Source organism: Macrobrachium rosenbergii, chromosome 48, assembly GCF_040412425.1.
Source record: "Macrobrachium rosenbergii isolate ZJJX-2024 chromosome 48, ASM4041242v1, whole genome shotgun sequence".
NCBI lineage: Eukaryota > Metazoa > Arthropoda > Malacostraca > Decapoda > Palaemonidae > Macrobrachium > Macrobrachium rosenbergii.
In genome coordinates, this window is record NC_089788.1 from 65621866 (window position 1) to 65635934 (window position 14069).

The window sequence follows — 14069 nt, forward strand, 5'->3', positions numbered from 1 at the left end:
CTGTAGTAAGTAAATAAGCTGTAGTAAATAATTTTTTTTTGCAAGGGAAACAGGGTAAGAGGAAAAAATTTGTTGAATCGGAATGTATCCAAGAATACCTTGAAGAAGATGTAGCAAATGCTGTGATGAATTTTATCTTACCTTGCAGAATTCAGCGCTTATTATGTACAACGATGAATTTCCTAATGGCACAAAGACTTTCACAAAGGGGCACACGAAAGGTGTTTTGGTAATGACACAGTCTGGTGGTTTTTGGCTGGTTCATTCTGTACCTTTATATCCACCTCCACCAGAAGATGGCTACTCATACCCATCCACGGGTCATCATTATGGCCAGACTATGTTGTGTATCAGCCTACCTGCAGAAGAGGCTGAGAACATAGGTAAGATAACACTAGATGCATATGTTCATATGTTCATAAAATTATTGTTTTGAATAACATGTTACTGTCCTAGGAATGATAAATAACCAACAGAAATGAACAAACCCCCAACTTGATTATCCATACCTCTATTTAACAAAAGACATCTTCATAGAAGTTCTTCTTCCTCCCTCCCCCACCCCCTCCATCAAGAGCTAATCAACTTTGGGAATTGATAAATATGAGAATTAAAATTCCTCCAGTATTAGAACTTCCTCCTCCTTGAACTATTTGGAAGGTCTGAACCTGAAAAATTTTGTATTATTGATCCTGAAATTATTCATGTGCTCTTGATTATCATAACTCACAATAGAACATACAAGATACAGATCTCTATCAGGTGCACGATTTACTACCATATCACTTAATAAAAGAAGTCAGTTCTCTTTCCCAAACAACTTCTGTTTTCACAGAACTATGTACAGTACAGTAAAGTCAGGTTGTTAGGGGACCCTGTTTTAAAAATATACCACCAGAAATTTGTATTTTTCAGTTCACAGAAAAACTGTAGAAGCCCTTCAAAACTTTTTCCCCCAGAAACCCTTGTTACACTGTATAGAAAATTAACTTTTCACTCTACAAATTATGTAAAGCTGGTGTAAATGTTGAAATATGTTGGATCATTGCCTGTGTAGACATAAAAGGGAATGAAAATGCCATTTAAGCAGCCAAAGCTTCAACTATTAAAGCCTAATCAAGCGTAGCCATTCCTGTCATTAATTACTTAGCTTTTTGAAAACCCATCGTTTGTAATAAATATTGTAGCAGACTTTATGGAATAATGAGTCATCTAGTAAGAGTAAAACAACCCAAACCATCATTGACCTATGGATTCTTCAGACCAAAAGGAATGCAATATGAAGTCATTTTTCCCACTTCAGATAGACATTTGATGAATAGCCCCATGACGTTCTAGGTCACCACCAATGATTAAACATATTTTTTGATAGTGTAGCCGCTGTTCATCCTCAAAGGAGTTACACTTTCACAGTCCCCCCAGGGCTTCCCGTAGGGGGGCTACCACCGTCAGTGCACCTCATGTGGTGCAATGTAGGCATTACTCAAGGTATTTTTAAGCGTCCCTCCGGCCCCCAGCTGCAACTTCTTTCATTCCTTTTACTGTACCTCCATTCATATTATCTTTCTTCCAGGTTACTTTCCACCCTCTCTTAACAATTGATTCACAGTGCAACTGTGAGGTTTTCCTTCTGTTACACCTTTCAGACTTTTTCATTGTCAATTTCTGTTTCAGCGCTGAATGACCTTAGTTGCCCTAGTGCTTGGCATGTATGCCTAAAATCTATAAATCAGTCGATCCATAAGACAGACCAACCAGTTACAAAGAATTCGCTTATAGTTGGTCTCAGCCAGAATAGTGCTTGTTGGCACAGTGATAGAATATAAAGGACTCAGGACAGGAGAGCTCCATCTCTTGTCCTACATCGACTACCTATGTTCAACATCTTACTCGCACAGATGCGGCAGTAGCCTGTTCTGGCCAACTTCATTACACTCTGACCTGTCCAAGAGGTCATTAGTCCTTGGATTGTGCTCCAGAAATTGTGTTCGACTATGTATTTTTTTCATCTTATAAAATACGAGCCAAGCTAAGAAGCCTACTTAGTTTTAAGACTCAGTGAAAAGTTTTAGTTTCTTATAATTTAATTGAGCAGGCTTATATTTGTTTAAATTGGGAGCCAGTAAGCTTCTTGAAAGGCAAGAAGTTAGGAGTAGATCGCTGGGCTATGCTGTAATTGCTGTGCTGTGTTTTCTTGTTTAACACAGTGTGAAAGCATTTAGGCAATAATAATAGTCAATTTTGTTATTGAAACTTATTATACAATGCCCTTTTAACATTGCTGTATACAGTAATTTGAAGTTACTGAAAGGGTAAATTGAGGTAGCCTAACCTCTTGTTTACCAAACAGTCGTGATCGTAGTTCCCAATCATGCTTGGCTTACAAGTCTTGGTACTGTATTTACGAAAGGCCGATATTTCCTTTGAAGTATTTTATAATCAAACTAAAGGGTTTTGTGATATCAACAGTTCCCCAGTTATCCTTAATATCGGAGTATTTTCCAATGTTAAAGGAGTACATTCATGTGGATCTACTTCCACAGGTATTACTCCACCAATAGTGATGTCACAGGTGTTGAGAATTGTTGCGATGTTTGTATTTTACCTAAGAGAATACAAAAGTACTTTTTTGTAATGGTGAGCTTTGCCAAACATTTTAAAATCTTAAAAATACTGATTTTATACATTTTTGTTTTGATAATTCCAATAATTATTTATTTTATTTATATACCAACTAACATAGTCTATAGCGTAGGTAACATTACTTTTACCTGGTGCTTGGGAATAGACCGGGTAATCATAGGTTATGTAATGTGTAGAAATATAGAGTATGGATATCCATTTAGTTTTGTCTGGAGTTGAAAAGCTTTGGCGAGTAAATCCTTTAAGGCAATGTTATTGTAGTAATGGAGAATTAATATTTTAATGCATTACTACAATACTAGTTTATGGATATGATGCATTGATCATGTTTCCTTACATCATACTATGAACATATACTTGTGGCTACTGTATATAGGCTTGGGTTAATTTGAAGTATTTGCAGCCTATACAGTGATATCGATAGCTAACACTAGATAGTTTTTATTAAACACTTGTTCCTTTTATCACTACTGGGCTACTATAGTACAGGACCTTCTCAGCAAATTGCTCAGTCTGCTTTTCGCCTGTGGAAATGTCTCATAACTACAGGCAGTCCCCGGGTAACTGCGGGCTCGGTTAAAAGTGATCCTGTTTTATGGGGCTTGTCTAGCGACGAAAATCAGTTCATGCAGGCTTCCCTAAGAGGAAATTCAGCATGCTGTACTTTATATACTGCCAGGCAGTGGTATTACGACTGCCTTGGCTCAATCAGTTCATGCAGGCTTCCTTGATATGAAAATTCTGCTTGCTGTGCTTTCTATACTGTCAGGCAGTGATGATTCAACTGCCTTGGCTCATTAGTTCATGCAGGCTTCCGTAATAGGAAATTCAGCTTGCTGTACACTCTATACTTCCAGGTAGTGGTGATACGACTGCCTTGGCTCATCAGTTCATGCAGGCTTCCCTGATGGAAAAATTCCGATTGCAATACTTTCAGAATTCCAGAAGGAAATCATGAACAGTATCAAGGATGACCCCAAGAGAGTGTAACTCCTACAAGGACTCACTACTGAGCATCAGCATAGAGATGCTACCCATGATTCCCAAGAGGAATTCAGGTGTCCTTTAAACTAGGGGATTGAGAGGCCAACACAGTCTGGCCAGGCAGAGATAGGATTCTCACCAAAAATCTTAGGTCATGGGAACAGGGTAATAAAAACCTAAGCCCAGAAAGAAGTTGAATCAGTTTTCTGGATCCCCCGTTGAAATCAGAATGGATAATAAGAGACAGCCCACTCTCTCACAGAGCTCTGACTGGTAACAGCTGAGACCAGGTCAGACAATAAAACCTCAAATCAGAATGTGGTATGGGCACCAATATCTGTCCCTGAGAATGATACTAATAACCCTTGGTGAAACGCCTCAATGTGCATCTTGTCACCAAATGGAGAATACCTCATTAATGAAAGAAAAACTGATTGAGGTTGAGCATACAGAATTTTGGGACAGAGTGGCCTTTCCCAATAATGAATGGCTCTTGGTCCCTCCTTCAGTAGGAAATCAGAAATTGTTGAAGGAGACGTTATCCTTTGTAATAATATAGCAGTGAAAGCCGGATAGAAGCAACCATATTAATGAAAGCCATAGAAGCAACTTTTATCCAGATTAATGGAAAATATAGTACAACAATTTTACAGAACCAGTAACCTCTATGGTAGGCATCAGCCTTTTGTTTCTTCACTTTTGAAAGTCAATCATGTGAAGACCAGTTGCATCATTTGAGAGTTTTCTTGAGGGGGGAGGCAAAGGTTTAGAACTAATGGTATGGGTGGGGTGGCGAGCAAAGCAAGCCCTATCAGCTTGGGCTGGGGGGATGCTGTAAACCGCCCCGCCCCCCCTTGAGAAATTTTTGGAAGCTTGTGTGCATTTTGGAGCATTTTGAAACCATATAAGAGCTGTATTGAGTTAATAAAGCAGCAAACAGGTGTTGTTATTATTATAATTATTATTATTATTATATTAGTATTATTATTATTTCAAAGGCTAGAGGGGCAAACCAAGTCTTGGGAGGGAACATCAATGTCTTGAGGGGAGGGATGGCCAAATTCCCCCCACCCCTCCCCAAATGATGCCCTTAGTGAAGAGACAATTTCAGAATTTTTGCGATGACTGGGAAATGAGAGTTTATGGCAGAAATAAAGCCATTTGTCTCCACCATCCCAGTATCTGATAGCACTAGCAGATCCAGAAATATTTCATGGGGAGCCCACTAATTTTCATATATATATATATATATATATATATATATATATATATATATATATATATATATATATATATATATATATATATATATATATATATATATATATATTATATATATATATATATATATATATATATATATATATATTATATATATATATATATATATATATATATATATATATATATATATATATATATATATATATATATATATATATATATATATATATATATATATATATATAGTTTTTTTCCACCCCAAATGATGCCCTTAGTGAAGAGACAATTTCAGAATTTTGCAATGACTGGGAAATGAGAGTTTATGGTAGAAATAAAGCCATTTGTCTCCACCATCCCAGTATCTGATAGCACTTGCAGATCCAGAAATATTTCATGGGGAGCCCACTAATTTTCATATATATATATATATATATATATATATATATATATATATATATATATATATATATATATATATATATATATATATATATATATATTGTTACGTGTGAGGGTCTTGGTTGATCATGTATTATTCAATTTACGTAATTTTTACGGCCCTGCAAACCAAGATTACACGTAACCTGCCACTTGAAGCCAAAAGTTAACCTCAAAGACAGTCGTTAATTAGCCAAAGGTCGCCAGTTAAGGGTAAACACATATACACTAAGTGGTGGCTGAAGGAAGAAAACAAAGAAAAAATGTGAAATACAGAAAAGTACTAGTCAATCGACGAAGCTTCAACAAGAATCGGACTTACCGTGAATGTCGAGTCACTGCGCAAACGAGGGACCTCAGGAGTCGTATTCTGGCAGTCTTCCCAATTCACTAATTAAGATAGACGTAGGAGAAAAGTAATAAAGAACAAAGAATATCGTTCGAGCACGCACGCAGCGTCACCCTGGTTCCGTGACCGCTGGGATCTCTCTGACCGGACCTCGCCTCGTTCCGCCAGAGAAGGGCTTATACCGCCGGGCAATCCGACCTTGACAAAGGCATCGTCGAATGCATAGAATAAAGCTTAAGGGCCACCATAACTAGGGGTCATTGAGCGTAAACCCTCTCTGAGGCTTAGGTCCCTAATGCCCTAGCATATTTTGTTTATAAACTTTCCAGCCTATGCGCGCCATTTGTCTACTGCGGTGATTGTTATTTTTGAATTGCCTAGCCTACCGGGCGGGGCAGAGATGTTCTCTGTCGAGGTCAATCGGACTAATATTCCTACACCTAACTACATCGAGGGCGAACAGCAGTAATATTTATAAAAGCTCCCCCTTAAGAGGGCCTTCACTCCCTTTTTAGGCGTGAAGGTCTATACTAAGCAAGCTGTTCGCCTCTCGTAGGTTACTCTCCTTCCCCTGGGCAGATTAGTCCTGGTTAGCCTACCTAGCTACAGAACTACCTAACCCTAGATAGGATACGAGCTGTATTCACTACTTTACCTAATTCTAATAGTACCGGAAGGTGCTCACGGTTATTATAGGCTACCTCCTACAATCAAGATGTGTTCTAGACCTAGCCTAGTGGTACATTCTATGATATTCCCTAGCCTAACCTATCCTAACCCGACCGTAGCATCAACATAAGAGTTAACATTCTAACTAAATTACAACATGGTTTATGTTTAATACAATTAAAATTTACTAGTTAATTCATGAGGGTTGCCTCATATGATAAATGGGTGCCTCACTGAGGTCTTAGGCCATGCGTGTCACGAGCATCGTGGCTCGTTTCACAATAGTTAAGATTACTGAAATTAGTTAGGCTACTTACATGATTACTGCGGCTCGGTGGTAAGTGGAAAGAACAAGGCTACTAAATTGATGTACTGTACTTTAAGGTGGCCTAGGCTAGGTACAAGTAAAAGGAAGAGATCACACTGGCTACCTTCTCTGGGCAAGGGGCCAGGATCACTCTTAGATGTTAGGGCACTGTGCCGAGAGGGCACTAGTGCCAGGAGGAGCTTATAGCTCGGCAACTACTGGGCTCTCTTCCGCCCCTTCTTCTTCTTCTTCGGGTTCCTCCAAGGCCTATCAGTAGCTAGCCTAGCAGGTGATGAAAGCACTGACTCCGGGGACAGGCCGGAAGGGCTAGCGGGCGCGAAGTCATGGGCAACTGCAAAAGCTGCGGGAGGACTTCCTACTCCGGCTGCTGCGACAACCGGAGCGGGAGCGATCTCGACTTCTGCGTCCGAGGATGCCAGTTCCTGGTCTTCCAAGGAAGGGGTACCATTTCGATCCTCCAGGGGTTCATCCCCTGCAGTCAAATTTTGCAAAGAAGAAGGTTCGGGTGCTGGAGGCTCTCCAGTCGCAATGATCAGCTGCATGGGGAATCCTAAATCTCCCGGAGGAGGATTCGCCTCATGATTTAGACCCGGCATGGGGGCCTTTTCCACTGGTAGCTCAACGTCCGTGGCGGACGGAGTCTGGCACTGCTCAGTGCTCGCAAGTGGCACTGGCAGCAGTTGAGGTCAGGCATGCCTGACAAGGGGTCCGGAGGTGCAATACCTCTCGGACGACTTGGGTTTGGCTGCGGCAGAGATTCCTGCCCCAGCAGGAGATCGTAGCCTCTCCTAGAGTTTTGTTCGGGCGCCCGCTGGGCGTTGCTTGCTTGGGCAGCCCTCCCAATTTGTGGAGTGGTCTGCCCGCTTGCACGTCCTGCCAGCGGTACTGCTCCTCCTGAATCTCTCTTCGGAGGAGGAGGACCTCTTGGTGGGCCAGCCCTTCGCGATTGGAGAGGGCTAGGCCTGAAATAGGTTGGGTGGCGCCCCTTCCGCGGACCCCTTTGGTGGGCGGAAGGTGGAGGTTTGTCATTTTTGGGAGTTACAACTGGGGCCTCCGTGGAGGAGGTAACGTGGCTGCGGAGTGGCGTTGGTGACGGTCTTCCGCAGAGAAGATCCCGACCCAACAAGAAGGCCACTCCGGGCCGAATTCCACCTACCACGCCAAGGCGGTGGGGTATCGTGCCCCAAGGTGTCATTACCTGGAGTTGGACCGTGGGAACGGTGATGGTGTGGCCCTCTATCCACTTCATTTCCCACCGCGTTTCTTCGTCACCCACAGCACCGGCTGGCACTTGGGCCCTAGTGATCAGGCTAATGTCTGCCGCAGTGTCTACTGTGACCGGAAGGGTCACTGGCAGGCTAGTGCTCTGAAGAGGGGCCACCGAGATGTACTGGGTTTCCAGTCTCTCGGGGTAAAGGCATCGTCGAATGCATAGAATAAAGCTTAAGGGCCACCATAACTAGGGGTCATTGAGCGTAAACCCTCTCTGAGGCTTAGGTCCCTAATGCCCTAGCATATTTTGTTTATAAACTTTCCAGCCTATGCGGCGCCATTTGTCTACTGCGGTGATTGTTATTTTTGAATTGCCTAGCCTACAGGCAAGGGCAGAGATGTTCTCTGTCGAGGTCAATCGGACTAATATTCCTACACCTAACTACATAGGAGGAACAGCAGTAATATTTATAAATATATATATATATATATATATATATATATATATATATATATATATATATATATATATATATATATATATATATATATATATATATATGTATGTATATATATATATATATATATATATATATATTTATATATTATATATTATATATTATATATTATATATATATATATATATATATATATATATATATATATATATATATATATATATATATATATATATATATATATATATATATATATATATATATATATATATATATATATATATATATATATATATATATATATATATATATATATATATATATATATATATATATATATATATATATATATATATATATATATATATATATATATATATATATATATATATATATATATATATATATATATATATATATATATATATATATATATATATATATATATATATATATATATATATATATATATATATATATATATATATATATATATATATATATATATATATATATATATATATATATATTATATATTATATATTATATATATATATATATATATATATATATATATATATATATATATATATATATATATATATATATATAAACTAGTTTTTTTTATATAAAAACCCGACCCCTTTTAAAAAGAGGACCATATAGAAAGATGCTGTCCTCTGAAGAGAAGAGTGCTGATGAAACCTTACAGTGGTAGTCGACAGACTCCAGTCAAAAGGTTTCTTAACAACAAGTCCCACCTTACATCCAGCAGACCTTTTCTGAGGCTGGGACTGTTGGGTTACTTTTTTGTGGCCAGCTGTCTCTTCCCAAAGCACACAGACCAGAATAAGGAAAGAAGATTCCTTGCAGCCCAGCTTATAAGGAAAGAAGATTCCTTGCAGCCCAGCTTTTCCAATTGACGGTTGGAACAAAGTCTAAGTCTGTTACAGTTTGGGTCCATAGCAGATCTGGTCCTGAGATTGTGATTGTAGGATTTAACAGAGTCAGCTCTCAGATGCCAGGAAAAGGGTTTGTGATTGCCTTCATCTGAGATTGGGAAGATACTCTGTCCGTGGACCTGGAAGGGGTCTCTGGCAAACAGGCCAACCTGGCACCACCGTTCGTGCAAGTGATAATACTTACGGATGCCTCCTCGACAGGTTGGGGAGGCCATTAGGAGGATTGTCAGTTAGGGGGAAGATGGTCACCTACTTGAAAGGAGTGTCATACCTGCTTCCTTGGGCTATTGGCTGTCTTTCTATTTCAGAAAATTGAAACCTCCAAAAGGGACTCACTTTGTTTGTCCAAGACAATATGACTGTAATGTCTTATATAAAGAGGTTAGGCTCATACTGAGCTCCTCTCATGTCAGTAATTGCTAACATGCTTTCACAATCCGGAAGTGGACTGGTTTGCCACATGTGAGAACCATCAGCTTCCAGTATGTGTCTCTGAACCTGGACATTCAGGCAGTAGCAAGAGATGCACTCCTACGAGACTGGAACAAATGGAGGATGATATACCTCTTTACTTCATTGACCCAGATTTCAAAAGCTTTGAACAATCTACTAGCTATCAATGGAACCACTTGCCTAGTAGCGTTAAATTAGCCAAACAGTCATTGGTTCCTTATTTCTTCAGTGACAGGCAAAAGAATAGATTCTATTGCCATCCATTTCACCACTCATACACCTAGTTGTCGTTTTCTGTTGTCTCCTGGCATATCATTCCTGGCCAAGAATGAGGACTTTTTAAAGGGAAAATACCCTTTATTGAGAAAGGAACTCAATATTTCATATGAAATATTATGCTTGGTTCAAGCACTTAAGGTTTACCTAGATGTCACAGCAAACATCCCAGATGGTCCTATTTTTCCTACACCTTGGCAAGCACAAACAAACCACTCTCTCTACATGGGCTGAGAATGATTTTATTTGCCTTCATTAAAAAGGCAGACCCTCACTCCTTTCCTAAGCCGCATAACATTCAAAAGGTTAGTACATCGTTAACTTTCTTTGGAAAGTTTCTTTCGAAGAAGTCATTATTAGAGACAGTATTCCTGAACTGGTGAAGGCACAATAATCTTGCAACCAGACCCAACATAATTAGGTAAGTCACTGTAGAACCACAATGGATAATAGATTTAGAGGTTTGTGTGTCTCCTGTTCTTTACAATTGCCAGACCTGAATGGGTATCTGGAAAAAAAAGAAAACTGTTGATAACTTTTGACTTAACCTTGAATCAAAAATTCCTGAAACATTATTGCCATGAGAGTGGGTCATGTTGAGATTTTGCTGGGGAAGGTACAACAATCCTGCAGCCAGACTCAACATAATTAGGTAAGCCATCTGTGAACCATAATAATAAATATACATGTTAGTTTATGTGCTGCTTCCTTTTCTTTGTTGCCAAACCCTCTGGGTATCCAGAATAAATAAATGGCTAATAACCTGTGACTACACCTCGGACCAAAAATTATCTGGGTTGTTGGGATTTATCTGTTAGGAGCTAAGCCGTTTTGTCACGTGTCAATTTCTTATGTAAGCTCCTTTGAGGACAAACAGTGGCTATGCTATAAAAAAAACCAGATTTTGATGTAGGAAAAATCTATTTTTGGTAGTCACTGTGAGTCCTCAAACCTACCCACTTTCCTTGACAAAAAGACAAGGGACTGGGGTGAACATTTATCTTGCACAGACCTGTTGTGTAATGAAGTTGGCTGGAACAGGCTTGTTGCCACATCTGTACGAATAAGATGAGCCTAGGTAGTCTCTGTAGGATAGGAGATAGAGCCCTCCTGTCCTGAGTCCTGTATATTCTATCACTGTGCCAACAAGCACTATTCTGGCCGAGACAAACTATGAGAGAATTCTTGGTAATTGGTTGGTCTGTCTTATGGAGGCCTGGGGGAGACCATGAGAGTGTAACTCCTTTGAGGACTCACAGCAGTTACCCAAAATAGGTTTTTCCTACGTCAAAATTTGTTGTATGTGAATATATAAATTTTAACCAACAGTGAATGTCTAGTTTTGAAAACAAGCACTTAAAGAAATTTCATGAGAATCATCATTTTTTGTATATGCAATTATTAAATTTTTCAAGAATTACAGTTTATTACATAAAATCTAAATTTTAAAATGGAAGACAAATCCTTTGGGTCAGCCCCATGAGTGTTAGTTATTTCAACAAGGTGGTGTGGTTATACTACTTAAAAGAATTATCCCCGTCGGGGGATAGTGCCGTCAGTGCACCTCATGTGGTGCACCACAGGCATTACTTAAGGGTCTTTGCACCATCCTTTTGGTCCCCAGTTGCGATGTCTTTCATTCATTTTACTGTACCTCCATTCATATTCTCTTTCTTTCATATGGCTTTCCACCCTCTCTGACAATTGTTTCACGGTGCAACTGAGGTTTACCTCCTGTTACACCTTTCAAACTTTCTTACTGTGTATTTCCCTTTCAGTGGTGAATGTCAGTGGTGAATTACCTCGTAGGTCCCAGCTCTTGGCCTTTGGCCTAAATTTGTTATTCTGTTCTAAGAGAGTGATAATGACAGTTTGCCATCTTGCATTCAAAGGCTAAACCTAAGAGCTTCACTGTATTTTACCCAAACTTATATGTGAGTAATGTATTTTTTCCCAAAACACTAAATTTTTATGTATTTTTATTGTTAAAGCAGAATGTTTTACATTTCTTTTATTTGCAAACATGCCATCAGATTAGAAATCAACTTTTACTTCTACAGTGCTGCATGGGAATAGTAAAAGTACTGAATTTGTTTCATTTACAGTACTGTTTCAGCTTAGATTACGTATCCTCTTCCAGCATGTTACAGAGCTGAAGAAAGGGCTGCTATTTGTTGTTAGGGTTACTTTTTGAATTTAGAATGAATAATTGTCTGTATACTGTACAGTATGTAGGTTACTAAAAAAATATATTCAATCAATTCTTGCATAAATCACAGGTGGGCAGCTGATTCAGAATGAACCCTACATATATGCATCCAGTATGCCAGCTTCTTTAATAGAACGGTTCCCAACTTTGACAAAGGTCATTGATGGTGAGCATCCTGACTCTCTTCCATGGCACCGAATTACTCAGCTCAAGTCTAAACAAGGGAAGACATTTACGTCTTTTGCCAAGTACAGGAAATACGACCAGGGTAAGATATTTCTTTTACTTAGTATTCAGTTTCTCTTTTTGAAGTAAGGTGATTAAGTTGTTCCTTTGTTTTTGCAGTTTCTTATGAATTATAGTCTTGAATTAAGGATATAGTCTGTAAATAAAGCATTATTTACTGAATATTGTGTAGTAACATCCATTCAAAAGCATTGATTTTATACACTACATTTTTTCTTTCAAATTCACAGATTTATATGCTGGATTAGTAGCCCCAATTCTTGAAACTAACCTTGTTGTGGAAACGTGGAGGAATGGGCCGGATCCTCTTCCTCCTTCATGTAATTCTACTTACAAGTAAGTTCATTCTTTTTTATGTGAGTGGCTTACCAAGTAATTACATAGCTACTAGCTTCCTACATGGCAGTCTATGAATTCAAATTTCACGGTGGCGCTACTATCGTTTATGTAGGTGACAAAGTCCCTCCCACTTTCGCGACTGATAGGTACAACTCAGCAAAGAGCATCAATTCGTTTTCTGCCGGCTCCCGACTAACATCAGTGGTTTTGTGCAGTCATCATCATAATTTTTTGGGATATTTGTCCAGTATTTTGGTGAAGTATTCAAATTTTGCTTTTTTGGTGTGCACAGAAAATTTTCTGCTGCTATTTAGTCGTTTTGTTAGCTTTGTTAACTTTATTGTAATTAGCTAGGATGTCTGACTCTAGTTCTTGTAGCGTTCGGCACTGTTCTGAAGGTTGTAGGACTAGATTAGGTAAGATCTCTTTTGATTCTCATACTAAATGTGTGAAATGTACGGGGCAGGACTTTAATATAGATTTGACTTGTTCTGAATGTCAGGATTAGGACGAGCTAAAGTGGAAGGCTTTGAAATTGCTCTTAGCGAAATTAGATAGGGATAGAAAGAGGAAGGCGGCCCTTAGAGCCGAGAATAAGGCTAGTTTACCTCCTGTTCCTTCTCCTCCTGTGATAGAAGACAGTGTTATTACTTCTCCTCAGATCCCTGCTTTGTCTCCAGTCCTTAGCCCTCCTACTTCTTTGCCTCATACTCCTTTACCAGGTTCCCATGCTTCCAATCTCGACACCATTGCCAGCCTCTAATCTAGATTTGACAAGAAATTTGAATTTTTAGCCAACAATGTTATGGAGTTGGGTGTATCATTTAAAGCCTTTGTGAAAAGGTCTTCCAGTGTACCCAGTGTTAGTAGTGCAGTGCAAAGCGACAGTGTTGTGGGTGTTGAGGAGGTGGCTTCCTGTCCCACCAGCGCTCCTAGACGAAGATCCCTGTCCTGCTCCCCCACACTGGGGAGAAGACATACCGGAGATCCACGGGAGGCTGGTGGGGTTTCCCACAGGTTGTCACCCCCTCCGCCAAGCCTGTTGTCCGTTCCCAGGCTTCGGCAGAGTGCCATTGGAATAGCATCTCAGTTAGTGCTGATTGTCTGTCTTCGGACTCGGGTGACTCTTTGCCCGACAGGAAGCACCAACAGCACAGTTGTCGCCTCTCGACCTTTGAAGAGACATTCCGCCGTTGCGGATAGTTCTCCTCCTCCTGTTAAGAGGTATAAGGAGACAGATGTTAGTCCACAACCTTCATGCAGCTTCTCCGTTCCACCT

General features: G+C 39.5%; 1 protein-coding gene across 1 annotated transcript in view; it reads left to right on the forward strand.

Moving 5' to 3' along the window:
- DNaseII (deoxyribonuclease II) overlaps window positions 1-14069 on the forward strand; it is a 46562-nt gene that overhangs the window by 18902 nt on the left and 13591 nt on the right. Inside the window, exons 5-7 of the mRNA XM_067091981.1 lie at window positions 149-383; window positions 12276-12473; window positions 12682-12787. Coding sequence (XP_066948082.1) covers window positions 149-383; window positions 12276-12473; window positions 12682-12787 — 539 coding nt within the window. The remainder of the gene's footprint in view (window positions 1-148; window positions 384-12275; window positions 12474-12681; window positions 12788-14069) is intronic.